We start from the raw sequence: 26,095 nt of genomic DNA, 5'->3' as shown, positions 1-26,095 counted from the left end.
AAACACTGTTGGGTTAAAAGGGGGTTACAAGGCTTTAAAAAAAAATGCACAGTATCTTTTTTAAATTAAAACAATCTTTACCCTAAATATTCTGTGTGTCTTAGATATGGTCAATCAAATTTGATCGTAAATATTGTTTCTGTCTTCACTCAGTTACAGCAGAGTGAATGAAGGACTTTCAATGGTCTTATTGTTCTTTACGTTTTATCATCCAGTGAACCCAGAATCCAAAGTTCTGTTTCTGTCGGTGTTGTAAAAGAGTAAAAAAATGAAGAGTTACTGAAGAGTGATGAAAGGAATTGAAGATTTTTCTTCTTTCATCAAGTGTTTCAGCTAGTTAGTGAACTATATCACGTACAGTTCACAGCTCAGTAAACCACAGTCACTCAGCTTGTGTGGAGAAAGTTTCCCATCATGCCAGATGCATTTGAAACAACTGCTCAGTGGTTTCATTACACTCATTGCTGGTGGTTTGTAATCAGATCATAGAGTCACTGAAAAACAAAAACAAGACTAAATTGAGCCAGAGGAAGCTGAGGTGTTACAAACCATATCACTTTTTTAAACTCAACCGTCTGCTGCTCACAGTCCCACACTGCAAACTACTGTCTGAGGCCTGAGATCATGAACATAAAAACAGGTTTAAGGCCTCGTTACTGCGACATGAAAGAGTTCAGAGTCAGTCTGCAACAGTTGGAGAGAGATTTACAAAGATTTGACTCAACTCTCTGGTGAACGGACCCTTTAAAAGTAAAACCACAACAGGTGCAGTTTTCAACGTGGGTTGTACACAAAGTAGGATGCCGTTCAGTATAAACCACCCATGTGATTTCCTGGCTGGTATCTAATGCTTGTGTTCTTTCATCAAATGCAGGACATGTCACTTTAAAAATCTGCAACTAAAAGAATAACTTGTAAAACGTTTTTCAGTTCTGCACACGCAGCCATAGATTCTGTTGAATTTGTCGCACTGCTGATAATTCATCTTTTTCTCCCGTTTATAACAACTGCTCTCCTCTCTTCAGCGGTGCTGTGCTGCCCGGACCGGAGCCCTGACCGGAGCCCTGACCCTTGTTTTGGTGGGTGGGATTGTAACGGAACCCATAATGCAGCTGTGATTCTGGAGTCCAGCTGGTTATGGCGTCCGTTTCCATCCCACAACGCACAGGACCCTCTCAGCAGACGGGCCGATGGCGAGCTCTCATCTTTACCAAGAAAACTTGTGACCAAATCCTGTATTGTATCCTCACGTTTCAACCACAGATGACTGTTTTTCATATTATATCAGCTGAAAACTTTATTGTTCCTTTAAAGAAAAAAAAAAAACAATGATATATTTAAACATTAAAACACAGGTCATAATATAGGACAGTATAAAAGTATAATAATATGAATACACAACCCAGCTGACTGAACCACACGGACAAACCAAGGCCTGATTAGCTTATGCGTGGTTTACTTGATTCATTAGAGTGAATGTCAGGAGCTCACCACTGTAGGATTTCACTTTTGTTTTCATTAAAATCAGTAAAGAAAGTGAAGGTAACAACGTTGAAGCACTTTATTGCTGTGTTGCTAGTTTGTAAAATGGTACATTTGTGTGCAACGACTGAATTTTGGTTTGACGACTGAGTTTTGGTTGGACTACAGGTGTTGTTCCTCAATGACACGTTTTCTCCCGGATTGCTGAACACAGTAAACGCAACCGGGAATTTCGTGTCAGCCAAGAATGACACTTCAGACAGCGACAGGCAAATTACTTTATATTCTTAGTTTGTGAAGTCTAGCACTACATTTTTACTCAATGTAACTGCACTGCATTTTTGTTTAATAAATCTTAGAACTTTAAACCTTTATCAGTTTCTGAGTATTTGCTTTGCATCCCCATGCGTCTGTGACCTGTTCTACAGACACACCACTGAGGAGCAGCATTTCCTCCACCCAGCGTTTGACTTGTACTTGGAGCTTACTCTGGCTTCCTCTCCCTCCAGGGGGCACTGCAGCACTGTGACGGCTGAAACATGATCTTTACATCAATGTTCGCCACAGCCATGTCTTCTCTAAATGCCAAATTTCAACAGCATTACCTCGGGTGACGTGCAGCGACTGCCCTCTCTACTGAATTCATGCAGCTCTCTCTGCATATGAATGCTCCCAAATGAAAGCAAACGCTTACTCAAGCATTTCCTACAACAAAAGGCCACAGCGGCCAATGATTTGTTTTTGCTTTAGCGTTGGGTTCACTGTTCACACACCAACATGCTCAGCTGAGCTGGTGGGAGAGGCACAGCACGTCCGTCCACACGTCACATTCTAGGGGTTTGTTTTGCGACACGTTTGTCTCCTTTCCTTCAAACGGAAAGCTGTGTTCACACTGCAGGTGTTGGAAGTCTCCAGATTTAGATTCAGCAGCCTCACACCGCAGATGACGTTTTTCTTTCAGCCCAGTTTGCTCCACACGAACCAACAGTTGAGATATATACGCCACAAAACATGAGCTTATTATGTTCAGGAAATTTTGTAAAAAATTAAAATAAATCGTTTCTATGATGAAATATATTTAGTAAAGACTAAATGTTGTGATGGACGAATGGACAACAGTCTGTGTGCGTCTGTGAGAACACACACGCCATCTCCTGCTCACATAATTTTACATGACCTGTTGCACTTCTGTTAACAAGGAAAATTGCAAAGCTGTGTGTAAGTTACGCTTTCTAAACTAATACAAATATAATGATTCAAAATATACATGTTCGTCAAAATCAAAACCAGTTGCCAAAACACTGCAACACAATTATACATTTAGTATAAAGTCATCAATTCACAACTGGCTGATTATATATATACGATTTTTGGGGAATATTGCATTACAATATGCATTTAACAAATGGTTTATGATGCTGCTACAGTGGTGCAGAGTCTCTGTCCCTGTCAGGTTAGTGTTTGGTTATTGTTTCTGTACATTTGTGTGTTTGACACCACGGTCAGTTTACAGTGAAATAATAATTTAAGATAATACAGATAAAATCACTAGCAGTGAATCAGAGCAGTGGTGGGAGCCTGGTCTGGGTTTAACCTGAATCTGTATCCGCTGCAGGCCAATGGGGTTGAGGTTAAATGCAAAATGATCTTTTTAAATACAGTAAAAAAAATTTTTTTAAAAAAGTAATGGGGTCTCAGGCACTAGTCAGCTGGTGGAGGGGAGAGTCAAACATGTTCCCTACTCCTCAAAAAAAGGAAAACCCTGTCGTTCACCATCGTCACTCACACAGGAAGTCAGTCAGCGGCCTGATGGGGCTGAAGATGAAGGGAACCTAGAGAGTATCCTGTCAACGAGTTCCATGTGTCTCTCATGGTTTTCTTGACTGACCCGTTCATGCATGACTGCGAGCTGATTCATTAGATTGTTCTGCATTTCCCTCTCGTGGTCCATTAACCTCTGAAGCCGGGCGTCTTCCTGCGCCTGCATGGCGGAGTCCATCTCTCTGAGCTGGGCGACTGTGGCCGACACTAAAGCGGAGACTTGGTCCATGACCGTCGTTTTCCTTTTCTTCGTTGGCACCTTGTATGCTAGGAAACCAAAGACACAAAGCAACCTGAGAGTGACCGGCTTCTTGTATAGTTTTGTCTCTGTGACTCTAAATAAAGTAAACTGCATGTTTACACTCACTAAACATCAGTCATTTCCTCTTTCCTAATCCAGAGTAGAGCCAACAACAGAGTGGTTGTCCTCGTTACAGACAGAGGCTGATTTCAGACACGAACTCCAGAAAATGTCCGGAAAATTGGGTCCAGACATTTTCTGAACTTTGCCTTTCACAAACGAAGAATGCAGCAGGAAATTGTCCGGGTGAGACGGGTTCACAACAAAAGGAAACGTCTGGAACACTCAGACAAGGGGCGGCGCCTAAGCAGAGCAGGAGGCAGGACATGATGTATAAATTCCACTGCAGAAATCATGTGTTTTTGTTTATGGCACGTCGACACCAGTGTCAGCCCCAAAAGCTCTCGATTCTTCCTGAAATGTTTGTACTCCTTTGTTTCCCCCCCCCGCCCCACACTTTTTACATCCATCATGTGTTAGAGAGCTAGAACACACCCACTCGCTCACTGTGACATTCTCTTGCTGAATCCTCACATGGGCTCACCGTGACATTTTCCAGACGTTTTACTGGGGGGCTGGCAGGAAAAGTTTTGGGAAAATGTCAGGCGCAACTGACTCTGACATTTGCATTCTCACATACGGCCCCTCTGGAAAATTCCAGGAAAATGTGAGCATGTTGTCTGAAAGCGTGTAGACACAACGAGTGCACAATAATGAAATACAGACTTCCTAGTGCATTTGATTAATTTGCATGGCTGCATTTTCTAATGGGAACAAGAGGGTGTGTGTGTTGCAGAAATTTATATTTAAACACGGGAGCATGCAGCAGCGTGTTTGACAGCGTGTTCATATTGACCCACCACTGGTCTGATGGACGGTTCGAGGGTCATTACATAACAGCCACGATGGAGAAGTGGGTTAAATAGTGGACTGTGACAGACGGAGTGCACTGATTAAAACTGAGCGTAAACACAGACACCGATATTCGGCATAAGAGAACAAGAGCGGCATTAAAGCAAAAACTTCCATCGGGTGGGGGGGGGATGTTTTTTTAAAGTAAAACCTTCTGGAGCAAATTATGACTAGCGCACACATTTAAAGACCCAACTCTCCACTGTATATCGTTGCCATACAATATTATTTAACTTTTAAAACTGCTCAGACATTTTCCAGATGGGCTGCATGTGAGAACGCAACTGTCCGAGTCAGTTGCTCCAGACATGTGCCAGAACATTTCCTGTCAGGCCCCCGGTAAAAGGAAAAACGAGTGAGTGGGTGCGTTGATGATGGAATGTTCCAGACGTTTCCTGTTGTTGTGAACATGTCTGACCCGGACAATCTCCTGCTGCGTCCTTCATGTGTGAAAAGCTTAGTCCGGAAAATGTCCACACCCATTTTTGCAGCAAAACAACGTATGCCTCATCACAGACAGGAGAAAAGTCAGAGCGTTTCTAATCTTTAAAAACTTGGTCGGTTCTTTATGCAGAACATTATTTTGAATGGTAAGGGGAGCAACGTCTCATGTCTACAACAAAGCATAACAAATGCTTTCCTTATTCTGCATCTGCAACAGTTTGCAAAAGGTTTCACAACTTAAGGGGGGGGGTCTATTTGTGAGAAGAGTCAGTCGCTCCCCTCTGGAAGTGCTCTATTGTTTTGGTGTGTCTGTTTCCCTGGGACACAGGCAGCTTATAGGAAATGCTGGTGCAGTAAACAACACATCTGCAGAGGTCGACACAGACACCGAGCTCAGCAACCAGCCAATTATTTAACTGAGAGGTTCTGCTGGAGCTGTTCAGGCTCTCTGCTCGGGTCGGTTCAACTTTCAGGCTGTTTTTAAGTTGGAAAGTTCAATAGTCTGATAGTTAACGGATCTTTTATAGAACAATCTATCATCTCACACTCTTTCATTCACAAAGAGCACTGTAGAAAATATCTCTGCAATGTTCCATCTGGTGAAACTCAAAGTTATAGATACTTGACTGTTTGAGACGTACAAGTTGTATCATTTAAAATGGATTTATTATGAATGCATCTGAAAGAGTTTGTACTCTGGACATGGATTTGACATTTGATAAGAGCTCAGTGTTGAGTCCCAGGACCCTGCAGGTCTTCATGCTGTCTAACGACACAGACACATATACTCACTGGTGTTGATGGTGTGCAGCTGCTCTGGGGGACTGTACTGGTCATCGTCGTCCTCCGGCTCCACGGGACCCAGGTGCTTGTCCACCTCGTCCCAGAGGCCGACCACGACCTCATGATGCTCGTCGCTGAGCGCGGACGGCGGCGGCGGAGGCGGCGGAGGAGTCGGCGGCGGCGGCGGGGGCGAAGGCGAGGACTCCAGCGGGGGCGTGGGACTCCTCTGGCGCTTCACCGCCACGGGGGGGCAACCGAAGACCCGGTGGCACTGGTCGTAGAACGGCCAGTCGACGCGGTCGCTCCCGCAGCGGATCTTCTGCTGGTGGTACTTGAGGTACTGCTTCCTCAGCGCCTTCAGCTTGCTGATCACCTGCATGTGGGACCTGAACACCCCCCTCTCCGCCAGCTGCTTGGTGATCCGGCTGTAAACCACCGAGTCCTTCACGGTGCCTGTGATCTGGTTGCGGATCGCCTCCGTGCCCCGGATGTTCAGAAGTTCTTTGATTTCGTTCTCCTGCCAGTTGTGCATCTTCTCTCGTGAGGAAAACGCTGCGGCTCAAGCGTCTCAACTTACTACAAAGACCTCCCTTGTATATTTGCGCCCTTTACGTCACATTTCTGAGCCGGAAGAAGACGAGCTCAAAGATGGTCTATTGTGGATGACTCACTCCGTTGGCTAAAAAGAAGGCTGTGGCTTAGTTTGGACTATATTAACGATGCATTTACACTTTGCTGTGTGGACTTAGTGTTCGTTTTTTCAAATTATAAGAGAAAAAATAATGCTTTTTTTTAAACATGCTCGTTATATTACTGGCCAAGTTACACATCCTTAAATGTTAAGTGCTAAAATTCAACCCTATTTTAGTGTTTATCGTCTACCTCCTGTAATAGAAAAGCAGTAAAAACCCTCAATATTTGCACCAAATTTAATACATCGATATTATTTTATTTTAATATGTACATTAATTATTTTCTGTTTATTTTATCAGTTTGTATGCATTTATTATACTATATCTTACTGATTTGTTTTATATTTGTTCGTTCGTTTATGTGTGCTTTGTTGTTTTGCTATTTGTTAAATAAAGTTTATTAAAAAAAAATAGTTGCGCATTCATTTATCGTTTATAATTTTTTTTCAAAATGTTTACATCTCTTTATAACAATAATAACAATAATAATTCAACTTCTTGCTTGATTATCAATTACGATAAGCAACCATAGGGGTATGGACTCATTGTAATATTTTATGAAATAATTAAAAGTAAATAACATTTGCTTTACTATAATAGGTAAAAATCACACTTTATTTACAACAGGAAAAAACACAGCCCCATCATCACTGAAACATCAGTTCTCAGAGTAGTTGCTCTGGAGGAATCAGTTTGCCACATCACTCTTGTACAATGAAATAATGAACCACGAAGGGCCTACAAACAAACAAGTTGTGATGTCACTGAACTTATTGTACGTGCACATTTTACACTCTGATATAAGGTGAACACAGACACTCCTGCGCTACAGTGAAGCTTCAACATGCATGTGAAGTCACAATAAGCAGCATAGAGTTTTGAGCGGAGGGGAACCTAGACTTTACAGCATATGGTGCTGGTTACTTTCATTGTCTATTCATTTAAAAACTGTTCTTATATCAGAAGATAATAAACACTTGAATTTATTTAAGCCTAGGAGACATTAAGAGTGCATATTCAGGTACAGTTTACCATCATAAAAGACTAGTGTATAAACAACTTCACATTTGGGAAGCTGGAGCTGATTATTGGGGATTTTGTCCTTTAAAAATGTCTTAAATTATTAAAAAGTAAACAAAATAGTTAAATATGATTAGCTTTTGTTTGACTATTCAAATAACAATGTTTTCAGCTCTTTAAAAATGATTGAGATAAATGATCAGCCACTTTGTTTGTGCAGTGAGTGAAATTACAACATCACTATATGATTTTTGATGGCGCTAAGAGGCCTCACCCACACCAAGCACAGGTGAGTATGTGTCCGCATACTTTCGGCCATGTAGTGTCGTTAAGATTGCAGTTTTTGTGTCATGCATTGGGGGGCGCTATTAGATGCCATTAGGGCCCCTCCCACTGGTCCAACACAAAATATTCCCTCGGCAGAAACACGGACTGCACTTCACTAGTTCCGCAAAGGAAAAACAGCCGATGCAGTCCTCCCCTCCAGCCAATATCGATCAGTGGTGAAAGCGTGTGGCTGTAATGTAACTCGACAGACTCCACCAGGAACAACCGGAGTGACCGCACTTCAATGGCTGACCAGAGCTGGGCGTGGATGTGTTGATAGCCCGGTAGCTAGCTCACCTGTTAGTGTCGGAGGCTGGTGATGGAGAACATCGAGGAGCCTTCTCCCCTCCGGATCACCCCTACCGTCCGGGCGCTGAGCTCCGCACTGCGGGGGAAGCGTGAAAATGTGCCCGAGTCCAGCCGGAGAGACGGCGACCGGATCTTCCCCGAGCCGGAGAAGCTGTGGTTCAAGGAGAGCAGCTCGAAAAACCTTCGGAACAGGGACTTTCTGTCGCCCACCACGATGCTCAACACGCTGTATGCGGACGGACAGGTCGGTCTAACTGGTAACTGCCGGGCTGGCGGCATTTTAACGGGTTTGATGCTCCTTTAAAGGTGTTGTTTTAAAGGATAAACACACCGAGGAAGAAATGTTATCTAAACACAACAGTCACGACATCAACCTCGGGTTTTAATTTACACTTTTCATATGAAGAAGTCCACCTTTTACTCTTCCGCTAGGCACTATAGTTCCCCAAGGAATCATGCTAGCTAGTGTGCGAATTAAATGTCTTAACGCAGTAATATTAATTGTAGTTATATTATTATTCTCATTTAATTGTTGTGTTGTCCCAGATGACCCATGTCAATAATACTTGTTCGCCACATTTATGCTAACAAAGCATTCTAAATTGAGTTGAAATTAAATGGGAGATTTAATATTTAAATGCCAGGTGTTCGGGACGTGATTCGACCAATAGGAGCAGAGGACCGGAACTATCTGCGTTATAATAGGTGTCCAACTACCTGCCTGAACAAAAAACATAAAGAGATGGAAGCAGACCCTACACATCTTTGTAAAAACACTTAAAATAAAAAAACATGGGGATACAAAAATACCAGAAGTTTCCGCTGACTGGCTGTCCCATCATGATCGAATAGTCGATGGCAGCCTGCGGTGGTCATTATTAACTCATGAGTGGCATATGGGTCACACACATACACGCACAGCTGCAAGTCAAGAAACGCACATAAATGCCTTTTTTTAAATGCATGTTCGAGTCAGACCACCAGTCAATCATGACTTTATAAACATTATGCCTGAACGTAAATTATTTAAACAAGTGCATCGTTCAACCCCTTCATGCATCCCTGTGCAGGATGATGTTTCTATGTATAGGTAGTTCCCTGCAACATGAGCATGTATCATTCCATTCAATGCAGTTTTATTTAGCATACCGCTAAATCACAACATTCATTGTGTCACGACACTTGACCCAGTAACGTTCAGACCGTACAAAATGATAGAGAACCCCAACTGGTCGAACAATGAGCAAACCCTCTACTGGGGAGAGCAAAACAAGCTTTAATAGGAAGAAACTTCGAACAGAGCCAGACCGGTTGTGGCGAGAGGAGAGAAATGGGGGAGAGAGGAGAGAGAGATACCAGGAATAGTCGTGTATGGTCATATTCTGTCAGACTGGTTCTTATAATGAAAATAACAAGACTGATATATGCAATGATGTTAATAATGATAGCATCACCAGTTAAAAGCAATAATAATAATGTTATTACGATCATTGTTTATGAACTGTAAATGCACTGATATGGGTCCTTGAAGCAGAAGCTAATAAATCGTATTGGGAGAAATTCATGTCTTAAAAATACGACCCCAAAACAATCACATTTACTGTATTTCTAATTTGAAAGCATTGAGTGTCACACTACTAGATACAAAAGATAAAATGAGATAATCCTACAATAGCAGTCGATATCAACTGCTTGCCAGTACACAAAGTCAAACCACAATGTCAAAACAAAAAAGAAATAACAAACCAAACTAACAGGGCAGCATGGGTAAGCAGGGTGACAGGGTTAGCACTGTTCGGTCCTTGGTTCTAATCCTTCTCTATGGAGTTTGTATGTTCTCCCCTTGTTTGCGTGGGATTTCTGTGGCTACGTTGGCTTCTACCAACAGTCCAAAGACATACAGACTGGGGTTATGTTAAATTGACCGTAGGTGTGAATGTGGCTGTGAGAGGTTGTTTGTCTCTGTATATCGGCCCTGAGATGGATTGGCAACCTGTCCAGGGTTGACCCCACCTCCCGCCCAATGTTAGCTGGGATTGACTCCAACTTCCCCCAACCGTCAAAAAGATAAGTGGTATAGATAATGGATGGATGGACGAAACTTACATGCATAAACCATTCTGCTACCACAATTACTTCCCACACCCAACCTCCCTGAAGTACATTCTCAACCTCAAAAGCACATGACATCACTCACCCACCCAATTGCCACTTTAATATATTGCCATACGGACATAGATACAGGCCAATAAGATGCAATATGACCTGCTTTGGCAAAAGTATTATAGCAGCACTTAATAATACATCCTGTCTCTAACCCAGTTCTTCACTGTCTGTCAGTGTTTCATGTTAATGAGATGTGCTTGTTAGTTTTCATTGCTGTTGTCATTATCTAATATTGTGTACTGTTTGCTAGGGGCTGCCCTGTTTGTGGGGGTCAATGTGCAGTGCTGTGAAACTGAATTTTTCTCATGCTTGGCTTATATGCAGATGTAATTACCTAAAATTCAGCCTTTTCTCCCCTCGTGTCTGTCTCATCAAATGCAACAGTCTCATGAGTCTCTGTATCCACCTAGGTCCCTCCGCCAGTGATGTCCAGGGTCCTGTCCCTTCGTGGCAGTGGGGTTCTCCCTGTGGCTGGTGGGGAGGTGATTGGTGAAGGGCTGAGGGTGAGGGTGGACCGGCCCGCAGCCTTTAAGGCTGTTCTGGCAGGTGGAGCCACAGAGTACCTGAAGCCCTCCAGTCAGAGGCAGAGCTGTGTGGTGCTCAACTGCCCCGCGCTGCACCCTAAACCCAACACACCCGCTCCTGATACACTGACTCTAGGCCAGCTGAGGACTGTTCTACTGGCTGACCACATGGGGGCGCTGCTGAGAGGACAAGGGTGAGTGTGAGAGTTCATTTCAACACCAATTTCTCTTAAATCCTTCACATCAGCTTCCCTTGATTTATTTGTTCTTTATATTTAACCCATAATTAACAATGAAATGTCTACAAGTAACAACTGACAACTTAAATGAGCATTTTTCAATATTTTCTGGCCTTAAAAAAAAAAACAACCTTACATTAATTGTAAAAAGTAAAAGACAGGTGACCTGCTTATGAAAACAACTGTTGCTGTAAGTGTCACCTGTCTCAGATTTGCAGTGTCCTATTGCCCAACGCTTCCCCAAGACAGCGACATCAGCACCTTTCTGCAAGCTCTGGGAATCGATTGGCCGACAGCCCCAGCCAGCTGGACCAATGAGGAGCGGGAGGAGAAGATCCAGGAGGCCCTGGAGAACTGCCCGTACAAAGAGAGGGAAACGGAGAGAGGCAGGAGGACCAGCGGTGGCGGGGGAAGGAAGGCAGAGGAGGGGGAGAATGAGGGAGCGCTCAGGGTCAACCTGAAAAGAGTGTTCCAGGAGGTGGGGCTGCTGGGATACGACCCCAGCCTTGGTACCTGCACAGGTAAGTTAGATATGCTGCAGTTTATGGTTATATCGTAATGGTGTGTTTGTACCATAGAGCTTTTTCTAAGTCATTCAGCTTTTTTTGAAGGGATAAATGTTTGCATGATAACATCTTGGCAATAATGTGGGTCTTGCTTGATCTGAATTGGACAGCTGAGGTAGAAACCTTAGAGAGAGTCACATGTGAGGGATCCCTCTCCCAGGATGGAAGGAAGTGCAATAGATGCCCCGTGTAACTGAGCACATCAACAAAATAACAGTATTTGCAACATTGATTAGAAGAAACAGTTTGTAACATAATGGAGAAGTGTGTCGATGTTTAAAGTATTTATACATAAGATGTGTCTGATAGTGTCCATTCGTTACTTTTAACTACCGTCAGCGACCTTGTCAGGGCACATCAGCGTTAACACGGCTAAAGATATGAGGTCAAATGTGTCCCAGATCAAACCTCGGCAAGTGATTAATGTCCCCAGATCACAATGCGTCTCGGTGGTTGTTTACACTTATATTTAACACTGTGCATTTGTGTTAATATCAGTTGTAAGATCTTTGTTTCCACATTGACAGAAAGGGACAGCTTCAGCTTTTGAAACCTTTCTGTAAAAATGTTTGTGTCAACACAGGCAACTGTTCCATTGGTCCTTTCTCTTGAATGAATTGTACAGACAAAACAAGAAACACTTAACATACTAATCAGTGATGGTTAGCAGTGAAACCAGGCAGTTTGCAGATGGCCAGGCTTCACCCTGATTTCCATAATTTATGTACAGCCGAACTAATGTCCTGGCTCCAGTGCCATCACATCACTCCTCATTCCTAAAAAAAACTATTCCTTTGATACTTTGGCAGTGTTTCATGTGTTAGCACACACCTATGTAAGGGAAAAGACTAGTAGGGTAACAGTTATATCAGCTATATATTGACTGATAAGACATTGTTGGTTTATATCTGTTTCAGTACAAAGGGACAGTGTTGCACACCTGGCACAACTGGACCTAGCCACAGCCGACTGCACAGTGAGAGAGACACACGCAATTTCCTATTTTCTCATCAGCAATAACAGTCAAAGCATTGATTTGTATATCCTTACTGTATCGTTCATAGGTAGCCATGGCAACAGCGTTGCATGTGACTTCCTGTCAGGATGAGTTCCGCCAGCAGCAGATAGCAATGCTGTGGAGAGCCAGTGGAGCGACGCACACGCAGGTAACCACACACATGCTGTACACACACAAACTCACACGGTCATGCAGTGCATTGTGTTCCTATTTCCAGCGGCTCTGCTCTCTGTGTCTGCAGAGGCATCTGGTGTGTGGGCCTGTGAAGACTCCTGGTTCTCACCTCACTGCTGCACAGTATCTGCAGTAAGACACATCACTTCTTTTCACACACATGGTTCTATCTCTTCTCATTTCTTGTCACCATTTCTTTCCTTCCTCCTGTTCTGTCTCCGCTTGTCTTTCCTGGTTTCCTTTTCCCTGTCTATCTCTTCTGCTTTTCCACAAGACAGATGTTTATTATCACACAAGTCATTACCAGGATCCCCTCTGCACTGATAAAATTGGAGTTAATGAAAAGTACATTAAAAGAACTCTAGTGGGCGTTGATGGGGCTTTTCTTCATCTCTGTGTTATTGCAGTGTATTTTTAGCCCAACTGTCTGAGTAAACAAGCCTCTACTGTCTCTGTCTTCCTCCTCTGCTGCAGGCTGAGAAGAGAACAGATGAAGGAGGCCTCAGAGATGAAGTATGGGGATCAAGTAGAAGGTGTGTGTGTATGTGTGTGTGGGTGTATCTGTTTGTGTCTGTGTACGCGTGCACATATAACAATGTTTGTAGGCTCCTTACTTATCAAACTGACCTGAGATGGTGAAGTGAACAAACTAAAAACCTTCTCATCATCCTCTAGGTCAGACGTGGGATGACATCATCAGGGTCATGACTTCTGCCACAGTCAGATTTGAGCTGCTGTCTACAGTCCACACTAGTCCTGTGAGTTCTCATTACGTGTGTGTGTGTGTGTGTGTGTGTGTGTGTGTGTGTGTGTGTGTGTGTGTGTGTGTGTGTGTGTGTGTGTGTGTGTGTGTGTGTGTGTGTGTGTGTGTGTGTGTGTGTGTGTGTGTGTGTGTGTGTGTGTGTGTGTGTGTGTGTGTGTGTACTTGCAGCCTCTTTAGGACCTTTTCCAGCATAAACACTGACCTTGTCAGGACCAGAAGACCTGAAACATTTGAGGTCATGGTAAAAAAGTGTAAGATGTGGTTAGGTTCTAATAAGGATAGCTGCACATACGTGTGTGTGTGTGTGCGTTTGTCACATTGATTTATTAAGAGCGACTGGGTTTGATTTGGGAAGTTTGTCTCTGTTCACTGTGAAATCAATGACAATTTACTCAGTGATGGAATTGGTTAAGTCAGAATGAGTGACAGCTGTCAGTTGCAGGTGACGCTGGATGTCCAGAGGGAAGGGGGCGTGTCCACCAAAGGGCCGAGAGGAGGCGTGTTTGTGATGTACAACTGTGCCAGACTTCACACTCTGTTTGACAGCTACGAGAGAGGAGTGGAGAAGGGTGAGAGTTCATTTATCCATTCAGACCATTTTTCTTGCTTGTTAAGCAGTTTTTCATGCTCTGATTTGCAAGGAGCTGTGTCAAAGTGCTAAAACGGAGACCAGTCAGAGAGAAACTGAAAAATCTAAATCATAATTTCTCCTTTTCTCCAATTACTTAAGCTACTCCACAATCTTTGTACGTTGGTAATCACTGCTTTATAGAGTCCAAGCTTATTATTTTCACTTATTACTTATAACAAGGCTTGAATATGATTTATGGATCTGTGTGTTTGCCTACAGGTCTGTACCCAGAAATCCCTGAAGGCTCCCAGCTAGACTTCTCTTCTCTGAAAGAGGAGGTACCACTTCAATTTAAACTGTTGTGTTATTGTGTGTATTGTGTTTATATGTCTGCCCTTCCCACTGATTTCCTTTTGTTTTCACTCTTCTCTCTCCATCAATAATCTGTGCCCACAGCCAGAGCATGAAGAATTTATCAGTTGGCCAATAATATCAGCCAATATGAGCCTTTCACAGACAGATTGGTGTCTAGAAAATGTTTATTTTCTAAATTCAAGTCAACCCACAATTTAGAAATCATTGCCAATTTTCTTTAATTTATACATTGGCCGATATTACGGTATCAGAAGTTTTTGAGTCCCTAGTATCGGTATCGGCCCCAATATCAGTGTGTCTCTACTCACAGCAGCATTTCAGTGGTGATCCTGACACCTGACATCTTGTCTCTGTGCTGTGACAGGGCGAGTGGCTGCTCCTCTTCAATTACCTCATCCCATTCTCCGAGCTGCTGGACCAATCGGGACAAGTGCTAGATGGGGAAGGGGGAGGGGCCAGAGTCAATATAAAGACTGAACAGGTAGATGAACAGATAAGTGAAGTAAATAGTGTCCAAAGTCTGCTGTGGAAAATTTAATGTAAATGTAACTCTCAAATGTGTTTGTGTTCTTCAGATCTGTAAATTTCTCGTGTCTCTCAGTAAAGACTTCAGCTCGTACTACAACAGAGTCCACGTGCTGGGGGTAAGGATCTATTTAGGTTTGTGTGTGTGTTTCCATAGATAAGATGGATTCATTGGATGTAGATATTGTGCTCTTAAAAAAATCTGACTCTTGTTTACTAAACTTATTTAGGGTACCTGCATTGATTTATTGACTGAAGTGGATTCTTAAGTGCCCCTGAGTCTTTGTTTTCATAGATGAATGCCTGTAAACATGTTTGTTTAGATGTGTGTGTTCCCTTCCTGTTGTGCGTCATCCAGAGATGAGTGTATTAAGAGCCTGCTGCACTGTCTGGTGACTGTGTTAGGTCAACAATATTCAAGCTCTCTCTAAATCTCTCTTCGGATCTCTCCATTCACTTTCTCTGTGTTCCTTTCTTTTTTACCGCCCACACATGCCTCCTACCATATTTTCTCACTTTCTCTTTTTCTTTCCAGGAGCCATTGCCTCATCTCTTCAACCAGATGTTTTGTCGCCTGTATCTGTTGAGAGCCTTGAGAGAGCTCTACCACAGCGCTCTGGACACCCTCAACCTCCCCCCCATCAGGCAACTATAGCCTCGATAGAATTCACTCCGGCCATCAGTGTTAGCCCTACCTCCCCACCCATCACACACACACACACACACACACACACACACACACACACACACACACACACACACACACACACACACACACACACACACACACACGCTTGTAGCTTCATCATATGAACACATTTCTTGGATATTAATGTGTCCATGTGACACATTGTTAGCTTCCCCTGTTTTTGGCGTTGTTACAGCCAGTGATGAGATACTGTTTCACCTGCTCACTATGTAGCTTCTACAGCTCAATGTGAATGATTTCCTGTAGCTGAACATACTGTAATACAACATTACTCATCAATCCTGTAATGTGACAATGGTGATGGTTAGTTTACCTTGATGTGGTCGGACTGGATTTGTTGGAAACTGTGCACAGAATTTATATTTTTGGAAATCCTCCTATTTGCTTTCTTATCAAGAGTTAGATGAGAAGGTCGATCAAATTCTTATATAGTTCCCTGGGGAACACAATCTGCTCGCTAGCTCCTCTAAAACTCAAACATTATCACAATATATCTTGGATATATAATATAAACAAAAACCAAAGTGTGAAAAGAATAATCTGATATGGGGCATTACCTGTTGGACTATTTCTTATCTTGGGCCAGCTAACATGCTGCCAGAGGAGGCTCCCAAAAAGTTACTGATCCCTGCCAGGAAATAGTCTGACACATACTGTAAACCTGCAAAGTATCATTTTACCCTGTTGTTGTACAGGGAGAACAAACAATCAGTTAATGAAGGTTTGTTCCGTTGAAGCTTTCAATTATAAATTCTACTCTCGTCATTTGACCATTTTGTGCATTTTTATGCCCTTTAACCCAACAACCCACAAAACTTTCTATTTTGGTGCCGTAATCCCAACATTACTCTTGTGTCCCACCTGAACTGTAGTTAAACTTGTTCATCTTTTTAAATGGCCTTATTATAATCTTGGTACCCCCTGACCCTTGTGTGGTCTGGACCTTCTGAGTTTTCAGTTTTGTCCGAACCAAAATAATAATGTCCAACCAAAAGAGGTGGTCTCTGTCCTGATGAAAATAACCGTAGTTCGTTGGTTTGGGAGTGAAAAACATATTTTTGGACAGTGTAGACTTTTTGACCAATTGCAAGAAGGAAATTGGCTGGTAATACCATAATGATAGTTCATTCATTTTCTTCATTCAAACAGAAAAACTACTGTCCACCTAATTGACACACGATATGACGACAGGAAGTGTATATGTCACTCAAAAATCTTTTGTCCGCTCCCTGAATCACAATTTGATTTAAAAAAAAAAAACCTAACCGGATCAAATGTTAACAAGATAACAAAGAAGTGAACCTTGGTTCAGACTTTCAGGTGTGAGAACGTCCATAATGTCAGTGTCAACAGTCTCTTCTTTGAAACCCTGTCTGAAAAAGGTCCTGAAAATCTTACTCTATATGAGGTTTTGTCGTCGAGGCTCCAGTTTCATGAACGTTTGCCACCTCGCATTTGTCAATGCCATATAAATATTTATTGTCAGTTTAAAAATCTTTAGATGTCAACAGAATATATGTATATTCTGCATCCTGAGTCTTAACTGCTGTGTTGACATGATTCTCCAGAACCCTCAGATTAGCTGTAGTTATTGTGCTTGACAAATCACAAATGTTCAGTATCAAACATGTACCAGATTAACAGTTGCAGCGGCAAACAGCACCTTCGCAGTATCTAGGACTTTGTGCCAAAATGTTAGGAAATGCATGAAGTGGCATGAAAATAATATATATATATATTAAGAGTTTTATGAGATAAGATGTAATTTATAAACTGGGAGGGGAAAGATAATGAGCCTAGGTTGAACCTTCGGTATCTCTGACATGGGGAAATGTGTTTGTTGCAATTTCATTTTTGGTAAAACGTGCCATAACTTGTTTTGTTTTTTTAATTATCTGTCATTGAAACAAAACTGTTGTATCGTACACAAAGATCAAATATCTTACAAATTCTCTTCTCACTGCATGAAATGTTGTCTGTTCCTGAATTGTCAGATTTCTTTTTTTTATGGGATGTTTTTTGACTTTTTTCTTTTACTAAAGAAAAGGGAAGGAGAGGTTTGCAATAAGCAGATTTGTTTACAGTAACTCTTGTTAACTGCCATAGTAATTATACAGCTGTATTAAAGCAGCAGAGATGCAGGATGATGGACTTTTTGTTTTGTTTTGTACCATATGCTGGATACTGTATAGATGCCATATGGTCACTTGCATCAACGGTGGGACTCTCGTGTTGCCATGTTTTCACCCATGAGACCTCAACATCTCTGACCTTCCACCATTTCTCGTTCCTCTCTCCTTCCCCTTTGCCGTTTCCTCTCCAATGACTCTTGTCCTCACACACAGAGCCTGACCTTGCTAATATCAGGGCTGCATGTTTTGGGTGTTCAAGTACTTGTGATTCACTTTTTTTTTAAAGCTGATTTCTGGAAGTGCTGATAAGAAGCATGTTTTTCTGTGTAAATCAAACAGCTACAACACAATTAAAAAATAATGCTTCTAAGTAAGGAAGGAATCGTCAATCCACACAGCTTTGTGACGGACATTATCAGTATTAAAAGAAACATTATATTTCTGTCAGTCCTGCAACAATAAGCAGCATTGCCTCAGTTTTATAGGCTATTCCTTCGTATACTGTAAAATCTCTATACGTCTCTGACACGTGAGTATATCCACTCATCTGAATCTAAGTATTCCTGCCAAACGTCCTCCAACACACATCTGTCCACCTACAGTTTCTGTGTCGTTCCCTTCTGCAGAATGAAAATAACGAAGACTGGCTCCCTCGCTCTGTGTTTTCCTCTGCGTGAGACTGATAAAAATACAGAAACCGCTCCATTGTTGCAAACTGCCCTTAGGCCCCATAAATACAATAACCCACATACTGCATGGATATATAGAATATGCTGTTAACATTGATCCATCATAATAGATACAACCCTGTTAATGTGACGTGACATAAGTCTTTACTCTTTTTCTCTTCTGCTTCCTATCCCCTCGCCTGGGTTCCTAACATGGGGTTTTCTCCCCTTCTTTCCTTTATCTGTTCCCTCATTTGGAGCTCGTTAATAGAAAGGAAGGGACTGATTCATGGCTGATAACACGCCAAAGATTTGCTTCTTAAAAACCTGAGCCAATTCTGAATTCTGTGGGTTACATCCAATTCTGTTCAGATTTTCTGTGATTTATCACAAACTAAATCATTATTAATTGATTTCTGTGAAGTGTGCAGGGTTAGAATCCTAGAGATCCTGTTTGATTATGTGGATTTAAATTAGACATGTATCATTTTAGAAGTCCTGCATTTTCTCTCCCTCAGTGTTCCTGTCTAAAATTCTGCTTTATTGTACATCGGCTAATTTGAACATACAAGGGTCTGGACCGTAAACTTCAATGCTGATATTCTGTGTTTACTTTCAAAATTGAGCTTCACTTGTATTCTGAAGGAATATGTGTCTTTTCCTCCAGACTTTGATTACTATCTGGGTTTTATTGTTACTTTAAAAAAGTATTTATTCCATCATACGACTCTAAAACCCAGAGAAATCTATATAAAATTATCAGTTGTATCTGTCTAACCCTAATTCAACCACCAAACTTGTACTTCTATCTTAGCAAGGACACTGATTGGCATAGTGCAATCCCAAGCCCCTTACCCTAACCAACACAAATAAATACCTATGCCTAACCCTAACCTTAACCTATGCTTAAACCTAATTCTAACCCTAAAAGCAAGACTTAACCCTCAAACAGTCCATTGAAAGTGCGTCAGAAAGTGAAGACCAGCCAAAATGTCCCAGGTTCATGTATGTACACAGCTGTGAGTCTCACCTTTAACCCTTTTCTGTGTTCAATCAGATCTGTACTTTCCAAGCTATGCTACTACTACACATGTGGATCAATAAATTATTTCTCCACCATCCTGTTGATTTATTTTTATCTGTGATATTTTGGTTTATCTGCAAAGTTTTGGAGTAAAATATGTTTTAAAAAACTGTATAACTGCTTCTGTTGTATTTAAATGATTAGATTGACCCAGTCATAATTATAATACTTTTAGTGGAGGTACCATTTCTGCATGGTTAAGGTCACTAGCACTGATTATCATGCAGCCTCACAGGACAATGCAGACAATCAGTGTGTCCTCTAAATTGAATGGAGAGAAGATTATAACAGGATGTTGTTGTTAACACAAAGCACAGCTGATTCACAATGAACTCAACTTTACAATGATGGAATTAAATTTTAATTATCCACTAAAACATCATTATAATCTACTCAGAATAAGAAGAAGGATAAGAAGGGAATGGTTATGTTAGTGTTTCATGAAACCATCACGAGAGAGCTTGATATATAAAGTATCTGCCAAATGCTAATTGTGTCAGTTTATTTAATGTTAATGGTTCATTTTGTATTTTAACATTATATATATATATATATTCATATTTAAGTAAATAAATAACAGCCATGAGACACCATCAAAAATAGTGGAGGAAAATAACATTTCAAATAGAGGAAATATTAAATGTAATGTAAGTTCTTGTCCCTGAAAGTGTACAGCAGTGCTGTGTTACTTTCTGCATCTGTGTGTCAGTGTGTTGTCAGTGTGTTTACAGACAGAAACCTTATCTCTTTACAGAGGAGGGAATATAGTTGATTGATGGTGCTTCCAGGGACAAGATTCCCTCCACCTGTTCAGGCTGTCAGCCTCCTCTTCATCCTGCAATATCATTTTAGACAGTGACGTGAGTGAGAGATGCTCCGAGCCCACGCAGTCTCGATACCGTCTTCCTGCCAGCGCAGCACAGACAGAGAGCAACTGACAGACCATTTCACAAACATCGAAAGCTGCAGTGTTTATCAGCGTGAGGCACAGGGCTTTTTGGATGCTTGCAGAGAATAAGATCTCGTTAAAAAAAACAAGTCGTCTTTTAGGTTTGATATGAAATATGGTATTAACTCCTGACATGTGCAGGCATACATGACGAGCGACAGCCAATAAATGTGGCAAATCCGTGGAGCAGTTTAATGATGTTTCCTCCTCACAACCAGTCCTGACCTGCAGTAATGAGCAGCAGTCAGAAAAAATATCCATGCATTGTGTACACACACACACACACACACACACACACGCGTCAGTATTTAGCTAATGCTCTTCTTCCAATGCTGCTTCTTTTTTTCAAAATATGTAAAAAGAAATGGACAAAATAAGGGAATGAAGGTTTTAGGGATACATGCAAACATTTCCAAGAGCAATATTACTATAACTGAACAAGTTGAATAATGTTAAGATTTAAGACCTAGTATGTGATATTTTAACACATGAAAGACTTTTTAAGGCCTAAAATTCTGATTATTGAACTTTAGACTTTCTTTTTATGCTTTCTAAGACCCTGTTTGTCAATTAATTAGTGAAAGGGTCACCAGTCAGTAAACTAATGAAACTATAGATAGTCGTTTACAGACGTGTACACTTGTTTGACTTGGAATTGTATCTACTTGACTAATTCTGACAAGTGAAAGGAAAAAATCATTCAAGGGAACAGGTTTTGACCTTGTTTAAAAGCAGGAACAATGAAAAACACAATGAGACAGTATCAGGCAGTCCCTTACCTGCACAGCCACACACTCAGTCGCACAGGAGGACACAGACACAGCTTTGGAAGGAAATGTGCAAAGTGCAAATAAGCATGGGCCTCTGATTTTTTTATGGTCATCATTGAAGCCTGAACGATTTGCAGTCTTAACTGCAATTTGCCAATGAGCAATCGAGACTTGTCTTGGTCTCAAATTGTGACGAAGGTTAAGGGTTTTATTTGTGACAAATTATTTAAAAACATGTTTGAAGAAGATCATTTTCCTGATGTTAGATGCTGTCATTTCCTCTCAACTTTCCACATGGTGACAACCTGTAGCACTGTCAAAACTACAATTACTCTCTCTCTCTCTGTAGTATATATAGTGCATGTATTAGTTACTCTTGCATAGATGAAGTGTAGCCACATTTTGAGTTGCATGTTGACAAAGGCTCAAATATGCTGTCTCCTCTTTGTTATGCTGTTTTTTCTAGTTTTTTTCCTTTGTGTATGCTGATTTACCTCCATATAACTACCAACACACACACACACACACACACACACACACACACACACACACTCTGGCTGATGCAGCTCGAGACAGGTGGGTTTAAGTCTCAAAGGGAGTGTGATCAGGGTGTGTGTGTGGTGTGTGTGTGTGTGTGTGTGTGTGTGTGTGTGTGTGTGGTGTGATAAAGAGGTCACTGTTAGATTTTCTCGTTTGGCGAATCATCTGCGCCCGCGGTCTGTTGTGTGTTTAGTAAGAGCAACAACACAGCTGTTTCCTGGAGCCTCTCTTTCTCTGTCTCTGCATATTTACACGAGTTACAGTCACAAAGAGGTTTCTTCAGTTGAATAAATCAATTATTGAGCATGTTTGCACTGCAGATGCTCTCAGTGCAATTCTCTTCTTTTCATTCTCTTTTACAAATTGTCAGTGTGTGAGCACAAGATAAATGCGCTGACAAAGGTTCTGCAGACGGTATATTCTGGATCTTTGTGTGTATTGTGCGAACACAGGCCTCATGTCTGGGTGTCTCCTCCTCCCACACCTTGTCATGAGTGTGCCATCTTTGGGTTTGTGATCTCTCTCAACAAGCTCACGACTCGTGACATTCTACACAACTCAAACGTACTGGAAGGCATGTGGATCTATGATGTAATTTTGCTGCAGTGCACCAGATTCACCACACAGAGGCGATGCATGGACAGGTTTTCCATCAGCGACACAAACGAGTCTCAACTCCAGCCAGACACACTGCAAAAAAGCAGAGCAAAGCAGATTTTGTTTTGAATGTCCTAAAATTTTTTTCCATGCATGTTATATTGGCTAATGATCATTATTATATTCATACAGGCTCACACTGCTAATGTTATTTTTATGCCTCAAGTATTAAAAAAAACGTTAAAACAATCTGAATTCTAAGCAACGTGCAATGGCCATGTCAACGCTCTTCCTCATTGTTCATACCTTTAAAGGTCACATGAAGAAGTAGCTTAAAATGAACATCGTGATTTGGATCCTCAGCTCATGTTATAGTGCTCAGATCTCCAAGCTGCTGACTGCCAGATGCCAACATCTGTCTCTTCATAGCCGCAAACCTTTTGGATTTAGGGTTGTTTCCTATTGTTTGTTATGTCATCAGTGCAAATTAACACCACAGCTGTCTGGAAAGAGAAGGATGCAGAGGATGCTTTCCTCAAGCATGGCACAGTTTAACTTGCCACAACTGTGTGTTCACATTGTGATGTTGAATATTCAGAAAACTGATAATTGATGCACAATTTATGATGAAGTCTTCTAAGAATTTAACTGACCAGCTAAAGCATCCAGCCATTTTCATTAGAACATTTAATGCTGAATTAATTTTGATATAAAATTGAATCAGAATCAGATTAATTGCCAAGTCTGTTTTTCAACATAGAAGAAATTTGCTTTGATGTTTTGGGTATAACAAACATATTAAGTAGACAATGCAGATGCCTAATTTTATCATCAGGATCTATGAATTATTCCTTAAGAAAATGGTGAATATGTCAAATAATGCCTGATCTCACAATGTTATAAAGAAAGCAATGAGAAATACCTGGATCTGCACCAAAATTAAAAGGGTTCTTCCCTAACCCATTACACATCCTTCCACTAAGTTTCATGGAAACATGTCCTGTGGTTTTTGTGTAATCTTGTTCACAAACAAACAAACACACAGACAGAGATGTGTCCATAACTTCCTTGGTGGATGTAAAATTCAATATATTTATATATATATATATATATAAATATATAAAAATAAAAGTTTTTTAAAAAAGTGCAATATGTTACAGATTGTGGCTGCTGAAGATGTGGCAGGCACGGTTGATGGTGTGGCTGTTAATATAATGAATAATATCTATATGTTTTACATTTGAAGTTATGGTTCACTACGTTTTACTTTTCAAAGTAATACCGTTTGCTGTTCACATACTGCCATGACTAACTCCAATTGCTATGAATTGAAGATTTAAAACCTCGTTCTCCTGCAGCAGCCACAGGTTCGGTTCTGATCAAAAAAGGTAAAAAGCTAAAGGCTCTTCCTCTTCCTCTTCCTTCCTGACAAGAACATCTGTGCAAATCATAACTCCTGGTTCAAAAATTGGGGAAGATGTTAATGCAATAAGGGTGAAAATGTAATTTGTGCACACAAGAGATATACAGGACACAATGAAACGGCTTGTGATGGCAGACATTCAGATTCAAAGTCGTTTGAAGATAGTTCATTTTTTTCACTTTGGCGAAGCTTCCCATTTCCCCCCCCCTCGAGAGTTTCTGTTGAGAGAGTGATTTGTTTGGGACACAAACCTATTTTGGTGTAAATAGTGACTCCATCTTCATCATTAATCAGTTCAGTTTGGTACTACAGTGCCATCTGAGACTTGGATGCCACTGTTCTCAGCACAGTGTAGCTGTAAACACTGCAGACTTCAAAGCAGCCACTTCAAACATGCTTGATGTGAATCCTGCTTTACGCTGCACAAGATAAATTACAGTGACTTTTGTTTTTGCAGTGTAGTCAGGGCAGGTCCAGGAGGCTTTATCCTTTTCATCTCCCTCACCACCAATCAGAAAGTCCCCCCTTACAAGACCCCCGCTTGCTTGTCAATCACTCCCCTTGGGCTATGGGTTGGAGGGAGACAAAAGACGCAGGAGAGAGAAAGAGAGGGAGGATAAAACAGGAAGGGGGGTGGACGTGAAAGTGGTTGGAAAACACAGGGATGTGATGTTGGAGGGAGCGGAGCATGTAGCGTAATCGCTGAGAGCGGGTCCACTGTCTTGAAGAGAGATGAATGAATGGGGTCAGGGACGCCCCTGAGAATAAAGAGAGAAAGTGAAAAAAGAGAGGGGCTTGATAGAGTGAGAGAAAGGGGGATAACAGAAGGTGGGATGGAGTGAATGCATGAGGTGGAAATGGACTGAGGGCAACAGCATCGAGGAATTAAGTAACAAAGAGAAAGAGGAGAAGGAACATGGAAATGAGGAAAGAAAAGTATGCAAGAGGAAGAGAAGAAGAGTAAGAGCCAGCAGGAGAGAGGAAGATAAAAAAAGAGGAGTGAGAGAGGGTGAGAGGAAGTGTAAATTGGTGGATAACCAGAAGGTGAGAGAGAGAGTTTAAAAAGGAGGAGAAGGAGAGAGGAGCATCGTTTAATGAGGACGACAGAGGAAGGGGAAGACGGAGGGATTGATGTGGAGCAGCAGAGAGGGGAGAATGAGGAGCGAGGTTACACTAAGAAGGGAGGAGGGAGACGGAGAACACAATTAAAGTACTACAGTGAATTCAGCTTGTCCAAGTTAAAGAACACAGACAAATGATGAGAGCTGCCGCGTGATGACAAATGAAAGCTTAGAGACTGGTGTCTGTTTTTTAAAATCAAGCAATCAGTTGTTCTGTAACGTAGTTCCTTGTTTCTTTAATGATTTAACAGGAGCGTTTCATGTTCGCCCAAGATCAGGACGAACTTCAGCTGCCAGTCACTAAACACTGTCTCTGAAGAAAATAAATAACGTTTACTTCTTCACCCAAAATTATTCTCACCACTTTCATACTTTTGATAAGTTAATTATCCTCTCAGCCACGTTATAAATCAAAAGTCGGTTAATCACATGGAAAACATATTAAAATAATTTAACAATAGGATCCATATGATGTTAAAATCAATACTATCATGATAAACCTTAGAAACAATAATTTGTAATGCGAACACTGTGTCCGTGCAGTAGCGATTAGGGGGTGGAGCTGCAGTAGCGAGGTCCTGCTGATACACACGCTCGACCAATCGTAAGTCAGGTGTCAATCTCACCTGTTTTTATAGCATGAAATAACCAAATGAAAATCAAACTTACCGGAAAAGTAAACACTTAAACATACATCAGTGTAAGACCTACCAAAGACCTACCATTTTTGGGTTTGGGCCATGTCCCATCCACTAACATGGAGGAGATGGGGTTTATGACCTCTACTGCAGCCAGCCGCCAGCCACTTCCCTTTGGGGTAGCAGCAATGTCGTCCATCTTTATATACAGTCTATGGGAGGGACTCTCTTCAGTGTAATCATTGGTATATCCTGATGCACAAATACTGTTGTTCCAACTTCATCAGTAATGAGTTAATTATGAAATCAGAAAGTAAAAGCCTCTGACAGTTAGTTAAACATGCACATACGCCAGAACACATCTCTGTGTTCTTACTGTATTTCTTTGCTTATTATTATTTCTTGCTATAACGTATATATGTGGCCCTTATGGGTCAACAAACACATGTATC

At 41.4% G+C, this 26,095-nt stretch overlaps 2 protein-coding genes across 2 annotated transcripts; one reads left to right on the top strand and one right to left on the bottom strand.

Moving 5' to 3' along the window:
• Positions 1–1,270: 1,270 nt before the first annotated feature.
• On the bottom strand, positions 1,271–6,596 carry LOC118111383 (F-actin-monooxygenase MICAL2). Its single transcript, XM_035159931.2, has 2 exons — positions 5,753–6,596; positions 1,271–3,570 (listed from the first exon to the last, which is right to left on the bottom strand). Exons 1-2 carry the CDS (start codon positions 6,273–6,275, stop codon positions 3,281–3,283), a joined length of 813 nt encoding a protein of 270 aa, XP_035015822.1. The 5' UTR covers positions 6,276–6,596; the 3' UTR covers positions 1,271–3,280.
• A 1,280-nt stretch (positions 6,597–7,876) lies between these two features.
• Positions 7,877–19,640, top strand: dalrd3 (DALR anticodon binding domain containing 3). The gene is made up of 13 exons (XM_035159919.2): positions 7,877–8,335; positions 10,668–10,975; positions 11,231–11,541; positions 12,504–12,562; positions 12,651–12,752; positions 12,846–12,910; positions 13,253–13,311; positions 13,454–13,536; positions 13,984–14,110; positions 14,392–14,450; positions 14,852–14,968; positions 15,063–15,131; positions 15,548–19,640. The coding sequence occupies exons 1-13, from the start codon at positions 8,102–8,104 to the stop codon at positions 15,665–15,667; spliced, it is 1,713 nt and encodes a 570-aa protein (XP_035015810.1). The 5' UTR covers positions 7,877–8,101; the 3' UTR covers positions 15,668–19,640.
• The last annotated feature ends 6,455 nt before the right edge of the window (positions 19,641–26,095 follow it).

The sequence above is a fragment of the Hippoglossus stenolepis genome, chromosome 6 (genome assembly GCF_022539355.2).
Source record: "Hippoglossus stenolepis isolate QCI-W04-F060 chromosome 6, HSTE1.2, whole genome shotgun sequence".
In the NCBI taxonomy this organism is placed as follows: domain Eukaryota; kingdom Metazoa; phylum Chordata; class Actinopteri; order Pleuronectiformes; family Pleuronectidae; genus Hippoglossus; species Hippoglossus stenolepis.
This window is presented reverse-complemented; position numbering and strand designations above follow the sequence as displayed.